At 44.7% G+C, this 7,857-nt stretch overlaps 1 protein-coding gene across 1 annotated transcript; it reads left to right on the top strand.

The window, feature by feature from the left end:
• Positions 1–5,178: 5,178 nt before the first annotated feature.
• On the top strand, positions 5,179–7,103 carry LOC130736700 (uncharacterized). Its single transcript, XM_057588497.1, has 3 exons — positions 5,179–5,562; positions 5,752–6,702; positions 6,924–7,103. Exons 1-3 carry the CDS (start codon positions 5,179–5,181, stop codon positions 7,101–7,103), a joined length of 1,515 nt encoding a protein of 504 aa, XP_057444480.1.
• The last annotated feature ends 754 nt before the right edge of the window (positions 7,104–7,857 follow it).

Raw genomic sequence — 7,857 nt, 5'->3', positions numbered from 1 at the left:
ATATATATTTGTTATCTTCCCCGAATGATAGCTTAAGTGGTAAGATTTAGGGGACATATAAGTTGGGTGAGGGAGGTCCAAAGATCAATTCTTAAATGGTACAATTTATCTTTCCGATATAAAAAAAAAATTTTTGTTATCAGTAATTAGTTTTGTAATATTTTCACAAATTGAGTATTCTCCAATATACACATATTTAATATATAGGTTTAAATATGTTCGAGGTTCTTGAAATGATAAGAGGAATCAAATTGGATTTCTGAATTTTTTTTCTTTAAAATGCCATCCATGTGATTTTTTTTATAATCAAGTTAAAGACAACGTGTGTTTTATGATGATGTCATGAATTTGACACAATCAACCTTTCCACTTGGTTTTCTTTATTTCTAATAAGATATTTAATTTTTAAATGTTGTGTTTTCGTAAAAATAGTTACTTTTTAATTCCCACTCACATGAGATTATTTCTGGGTTGATGATGAAGGAAATTGTTGAAGAAAGTACAAGAGTATGATGGGTTGCGATGATATTTTGGCCGTGATTTGAAGCTTTTAGGTGATTTGAATCCTCACCTATCTCTCTTCGATGGATGCTCTGAGTCTCTTTCAATATATAATTTTGTGTGATAATCTCGCTCTCTCGGTTTTGGGGTGATATATATGGGAAGGAGAATGGTGGCTGTGTTGGAAACATTGGAGGAACAATGGACAAATGATACTAATGGGAAAAAGGGGTGTGAGGGTGACAGAAGAAGAGGCAGGTTCTGAGATGGTGGTGATGATAGTTTTGAAGGCTGATTGGGTGCGAAGTCCGAACAATGGCAATGGTGTGACTGATGAGTACATCCTCCGCCACAAGTGTTTGGTCGTCGCCGTCGGAAAAGGAGTTATACTTGCGGGGCTTGCCCAGACCCATTTCAGGTGCGGGTCTCGCCAGCGTTTCGTCCAGAGTTTGTGAAGAAAACTCATCGCGTGTGGTAGTGCTGACAGAAAGAAGAATTCTCCTCTGTTACAAATCAAAAATTGAAGGAACAACTGACAGAGAGAAGAACAGGGCAACACAGAAGCAGTCTTATTTTTTTTATCTGTGTTTGATGAGAGTGTCAAGATAAATGAAAGTGCTGCAAGTATGCTACTAAACCAACATTTCCAGCAAGAATTGACAAGTGTATTTGGGTTTGAGTTTCATTTTCTAGGTTTGAGAATGATTTAATTTCTGTGTAATATTTTCTTGATGGTTGATGGATGGAAGGAGATTGAGGAAGATGATGGTGGTGGGTGGAAGGAGGAAGGGGAATATGATGAAGGGGGCAAATAAAAAAAAAGTCCATTGTTTATTAGGATTCACTTGACTGCACGCGAATTGAATTTGACACAACAGGAGATAAGGATTTGCGTTAACCAAGGCGAATGCAAGGAATAAAATTAAAACACATATTAGGCCTTTGAAATCAAGTATTGATGCCTTAGTTTCTAAGGTACGATAAATGTTATTTTACTTATAGAGTGCACTTACTCTTTGCGTGTGTATTTCAAACACAACAACCACCTATGAGGCCACACGACGCCACCCCTTCCCTTCTTCGCCACTAGTTCACTCTCTCCCTAACTCCCACCTACCCCTTCTTCCCCCTCCGCCACTCGTTTTGTTGCGACGCCACTTGTTTCTCACTGTCATTACATCTCCCTTTTTGCGCCCTCTGCTGTGTTGCGATGCCACCTCTACCGCTACCACCTGTTATGGTGCCACCTTGCCACCACCACAAGTTTCGACCAATTGCCCTCTGTCGTGCCCCACTACCGTGATGTCATCCTCTGCTATGCCACCCTACCACCTCCACTAACTCCAACACCACCTTTCACGTCGCCCACCACTATTCAGACCAAATTGAATTACTTTCACGCACGTGGTGCTCAAGATGAAATCACTTTAGTTAACAAGAGAGAATATCAACAAATTTATGCGCAATAGATAGATAGTTGAATTTCTTAAATATTAGATAATTCAATTTCATCCCGAATAATGTGTATAAAAAATGATTTATTAATAAGAATCTAAGCCCCTTATGTAATTTTAGAGTTTCAAGGGATTAGTTCCGAGATAGTTTTTTAATACCAAAAATTAATTAACAAGACAGGGGGTGATGAACTCCACGTGCACTTCAAAAAGAAGGTTCAGATCAGCTCACATGTTATATCTGCCATAGGGGTCTCCTTGGGGCACCATTTTCATATAAAATATTAACTACATTATAGTTTCATTCTCAGCTGCACATGCAATATTTGACACACAAACATTCCAGCTGATCATGGCTCACAACAGAGTGGTGAGAAATAAAATCTAGCTTGGAAGAGTGAGGTGATCAGGTTACCAAACATTGACTTTTTTTTATCTGTGTTTGATGAGAGTGTCAAGATAAATGAAAGTACTGCAAGTATGCTACTAAACCAACATTTCCAGCAAGAATTGACAAGTGTAGTTGGGTTTGAGTTTCATTTTCTAGGTTTGAGAATGATTTAATTTCTGTGTAATATTTTCTTGATGGTTGATGGATGGAAGGAGATTGAGGAAGATGATGGTGGTTGGTGGTTGGAGGAAGGGGAATATGATGAAGGGGGCAAATTTAAAAAAGTTAAAATGACATGTACGATTTTAAAATAACACGTAGGAGGATTAGGAGATGATGTGTAGGTAATGATTGGACTAAATTTGTGACACATTATCATAAATGACACTTTGTCCATAATTTGATTAATTTTTTTTTTTTTTTTCAAGATGACATTTAAAAGAAATTTTTTTAATGTGGACTGGGCGAGACCCTAGGGTCCCTCGCCCAGGAGACCCAACCTTAGGCGCAGGACGCATCAGGACTTTGGATCTCTTCCGAGGTCCAACTGGCCCATTTAGATAGGTTAAAGGTGCGAAAACCCAACTCTGACTCTATAAATAGGAGGGGAATATCAGTTGTAAGGGACTCTTAGCTCATTTGAGAAATATTCAGATTGAAATTCAGTTATTCTCTCTCTTTAGCAGTTGGAATTTCTCTCTCTAAAACATTCATACCGTTTTCCTCACACTTTGGGTACTCTACCCCATTCAATGTTCCCAGGATAGAACATTTGGCGCCGTCTGTGGGGAACGGTAGATTTCGATTCCCGGACTACGTGGATCGTTATTCAGTTGCATGAAACTCGATTTTCTGTGCGATTTTTCTTCAATTTTCAAGGTTTTCCGATTGCGTTTCTTCAATACATTGGCAAAGCTCGATGGAGGAACATCGACGATCACGAGAAGGAAGTGTGAAGAGTACAAGCAATCCGCTGCTGCACCGCGCAAACATGAGGAGGCACGGGGAGAAGGCGAGGCCTTCAGCTTTCTTATCAAGCGGTTCAAGAGGCACGCAACCTCCACCTCAGGCACCACATGTTGGTAACGGTTGGCAAGGGCTGATTTCCGATGTCATTAACTGTTTGGAGGGACAAGATCCGGAGAACCGAGCGGCAGATGCAACACCAACGCCTGATGATTCATATGGAAAGAGCTATCAAGCATCTTTGCGACATCGAAAGTTTCCTTCCTTGAAAGGAAGATTGAGGGCGGAATGGTGTGCTTATTACCGGAACTCCAGCCACACCACCGAAGAATGCCACGCTTTACAATGCGCGGTGGGGAAGTTGATAACAACAGGAAAAATTGGAAAAGCATGGGACAATGTGTCTTCAGCGCCTAAGGAAGTAGGCACGATCGCCGGAGGGTTCGGTGGAGAGGAGTCACTAGCGCAGCGCAGAAGCGCTACACTCGGGCGGTGAATGCAGCCACGAAGGTTCCTTTCGGTTTCTCGCACCCAAGCATCACGTTTTTGACTGCTGATTTCTTTGGAATAAAGCCACATTTAGATGACCCGATCGTGATCTCTCTTCGTGTTAATAAGCTCAATGTGCAACGAGTGCTCCTTGACCAAGGGAGTTCGGCAGACATCATTTACGGAGGAGCGTTTGATCGGCTTGGTTTGAGCGAAAGAGACCTCATTCCATACGCGGGAACTCTGGTGGGTTTCGCGGGCGAGCAGGTGTGGGTGAGAGGTGTTCTCGACCTTGACACCAAATTTGGCGAGCGAGAGAATGCTAGGACGCTGAAGGTGAAAGACTTAATCTTGGAGGCGGAGGGATCCTACAACATGATAATTGGAAGAAACACCTTAAACCGTCTATGTGCCGTAATCTCAACAGCCTACCTAGCGTTGAAATATCCATTGTCGAGCGCGGGTGTTGGACGAGTTGTTGTGGACTAACAGATCGCAAGAGAATGCTACTGTAATGCTGTGGATCGGTACGGGAAGAAGAATGCTTCGATAGGACACCGTTGCAACGAGGTGGGAGCGCCAGAATAAAATTTGGACCCAAGGGGCGAGGGTCGCGTTAATAGGCCCACGCCAATAGAAGAAACGAAGGAGTTGAAATTCGGCGAGAAGGTGCTGAAAATAAGGACCAGGCTTAGTGAGGACCAGGAGCAGAGGTTATCAAGATTATTAGGTGACAACCTGGATCTTTTCACCTGGAGCCATAAAGACATGCCAGGGATCGACTCGAACTTTATTTGCCACAGGTTGGCATTAAACCCAGGAATAAAGCCAGTAACCCAGACTTGCCGGAGAATGGGCGATGAAAAGGAAAAAGCAATCCAACAGGAGGTGAACAAGTTACTAGCTGCAGACTTTATTCGAGAAATCAAGTACCCTACCTGGCTGGCAAATGTAGTAATGGTAAAAAAGGCAAACCGGAAGTGGCGAATGTGTGTGGACTATACAGACCTAAACAAGGCATCCCCAAAAGATTCCTACCCGCTGCCAAGCATAGACAAGCTAGTAGACGGAGCTTCTGGGAATGAACTCCTGAGCCTGATGAACGCTTATTCAGGATACCACCATATCAAGATGCATCCTGCTGATGAAGACAAAACAGCTTTCATGACCGCCAGAGTAAATTACTGTTATCAAACCAGGCCTTTCGGATTGAAGAATGCGGGGGCGACGTACCAGCGATTGATGGATAGAGTGTTCGAAGGCCAAGTGGGGAGAAACATGGAGGTGTATATTGACGATATGATCGTCAAATCAGTTTTGGGGGCAAACCATCATGAGGATTTGACAGAGGTTTTTGGTAGAATCTGAAAGCACAACATGTGGCTTAATCCGGAAAAGTGTTCTTTCGGTATACAGGGTGGAAAGTTCTTAGGCTTCATGATTACGTCAAGAGGAAATGAGATCAATCCAGATAAGTGTAAGGCGATCCAGGAGATGAAAAGCCCAAGCAGCGTAAAGGAAGTGCAGCGACTGACAGGGTGGATCGCGGTCCTATCCCGTTTTCTCCCTCACTCAGGCGACAAGTCAGCCCGGTTCTTCAAATGCCTCAAGAAGAATGCAGCATTTGAGTGGAGCTTAGAGTGCGAAGAAGCCTTCACCCGCCTTAAGGAGATGTTGTCAGCACCACCTGTTCTTTCAAAGCCTGTCCAAGGCCTCCCTTTGCACTTATACTTCTCTGTCAGTGATCATGCAATCAGCTCGGTAATCCTCCAGGAGGTAGACGGAGAGCAGAAGATAGTCTACTTTGTAAGCCATACACTTCAAGGCGGGGAAATTAGGTATCAGAAGATAGAGAAGGCAGCGCTCGCCGTCCTCGTCACCGCCAGGCGCCTAAGACCATATTTTCAAAGCTTCCAGGTAAAAATAAGAACTGATCTTCCTTTGAGTCAGGTGTTGCAGAAGCCAGATTTGTCAGGAAGACTCGTCGCATGGTCGATGGAAATGTCAAAGTATGGTTTACAGTATGATAAAAGAGGGAAGGTCAATGCACAGACTTTGGCTGATTTTGTGGTTGAATTAACACTAGAAGAAGGTGAGAAGGTGAGCACGCAATGGATTTTGTTTGTCGATGGGTCGTCGAATTACAACGGAAGTGGGGCTGGGGACACACTGCAAGGGACAGGGGAGCTAGTATTAGAGAAATCCCTCAGATTCCAGTTCAAAGCTAGTAATAATCAGGCGGAATATGACGCTCTGATTGCAGAGCTAAAGCTAGCGATCGAGGTGCAAATCAACAGTTTGCTAGTCAGAACATACTCATTGTTAGTGGCGAACCAAGTCAACATGGAGTTCCAGGTAAAGGAGCTGGCCTTGATAAAGTATCTGGAGCGCGTACGGCTGCTCATGAGTCGTTTGCAGGAGGTTGTAGTTGAGTTTGTGCCACGAGCACAAAATCAAAAGGAGGACGCCCTAGCAAAATTAGCAAGCACCCGAAAACCTGGAAACAATCGAAGCGTGATTCAGGAGAAGCTCGCCAATCCCAGCATAGAGGGAGAGTTGGTGGCGTCGGTTGATCACCAGGAAACTTGGATGGATCCCATCGTCAACATCCTGGCGGGGGAACCAAGCGATGTAGTGAAATACTCAAAGGCACAAAGGAGAGAGGCGGGGCACTACACATTACTTGATGGGATCCTCTTTCGACGGGGATTCAGCTCGCCCCTCCTGAGGTGTCTCCCGCCGGGGAAATACGAGGGTGTTATGACAGAGGTTCACGAAGGAGTTTGCGCTAGCCACATCGGAGGAAGGTCACTAGCGAGCAAAGTTCTCAGAGCAGGTTTTTACTGGCCCACAATAAAGAAGGACTGTGCGGAATTCGTAAAGAAATGTGAAAAGTGTCAAGTATTCGCGGGCTTGCCCAGAGCCCCGCCGGAGCAATTGGCCACAATCAACTCCCCCTGGCTCTTTGCCATGTGGGGAGTTGACCTTGTCGGACCTTTCCCAACCGCCAGGTCACAAATGAAGTTCATCCTCGTGGCGGTGGATTATTTTACCAAGTGGGTAGAGGTTGAGCCCCTTGCAAGCATTACAGCGGCCAAGATCATAAGTTTTTACTGGAAAAGGATCGTGTGCCGGTTCGCGTGCCGAGGGCAATCGTCTCAGATAATGGGACAGAGTTTGCGAGTAATCAAACCAGAGAGTTCTGTGAGGAGATGGGCATTCAGAGGAGGTTATCTTCGGTGGAGCATCCACAAACTAACGGGCTGCGGAGTCGGCGAACAAAGTCATCTTGCGAGGCTTGAAGCGCCGGCTCTCAGAGGCAAAGGGGGCCTGGTTGGATGAGCTCCTGATTGTAATCTGGTCGTACAACACAACGCAACACTCAACTACAGGGGAAACTCCATTCAGAATGACTTATGGGGCGGACGCCATGGTTCCCGTGGAAATAGACAACAGTTCGTGGCGAACAGCGCCGAAGTTCGAGGGCGAGAATTCTTCAAATATGGAGGTAGAGCTAGATTTGCTATCAGAAACACACGATGAGGCCCGCCTCAGGGAGGCCGCGATGAAGCAGCGAGCTGCGGCCAAATACGATTCGAAAGTACGACCGAGAGAAATGCAGAAGGGGGACTTGGTGCTTAAGAAACGAACAGGGATCACCGGAAACAAACTAAGCCCAATCTGGGAGGGACCTTACGGAATCTTGAGAGTCTTGGGAAAGGGAGCTTATCACCTGGAAAGCTTGGACGGGAAGCGATTGCCACAGTCCTGGAACGCAGCGAGCTTAAAATACTACTACAGCTGATGGATTGATAGAAAGCTGGATTTGGTGCAAGGGCAAGGAGCGTGCCTCACGTAGGCTGAAGAGTTGAGAATGAAAATGAAGAAGTATACTTTTGTATGACATTTCAAGAAATTATTGGCCAAAGTGCCTAAATGGTAAAAACAAAGACACGTTCTTGTTCTCCATCTCGGGAGTTTGTTGACTATCACGTTTGATTGAAAATACAAAAATTGTATCTAGCAATTTCAATCACACTGAATTACGGCGAGAGC

Source organism: Lotus japonicus, chromosome 2, assembly GCF_012489685.1.
Source record: "Lotus japonicus ecotype B-129 chromosome 2, LjGifu_v1.2".
Classification (NCBI taxonomy): Eukaryota; Viridiplantae; Streptophyta; class Magnoliopsida; order Fabales; family Fabaceae; genus Lotus; species Lotus japonicus.
Note: the sequence above shows the minus strand (reverse complement) of the source record. Positions and strands in the feature narration are given on the sequence as shown.

What these genes read in the sequence shown, in the direction of transcription:
- LOC130736700 (XM_057588497.1), top strand. Translation starts at nt 5,179, where the DNA reads ATGTGGCTTAATCCGGAAAAGTGTTCTTTCGGTATACAGGGTGGAAAG. An exon ending in GTGATCATGCAATCAGCTCG is followed by an intron (nt 5,563 to 5,751) that starts GTAATCCTCCAG and finishes CCTTTGAGTCAG; the next exon opens with GTGTTGCAGAAGCCAGATTT. An exon ending in AGAAATGTGAAAAGTGTCAA is followed by an intron (nt 6,703 to 6,923) that starts GTATTCGCGGGC and finishes TTACTGGAAAAG; the next exon opens with GATCGTGTGCCGGTTCGCGT.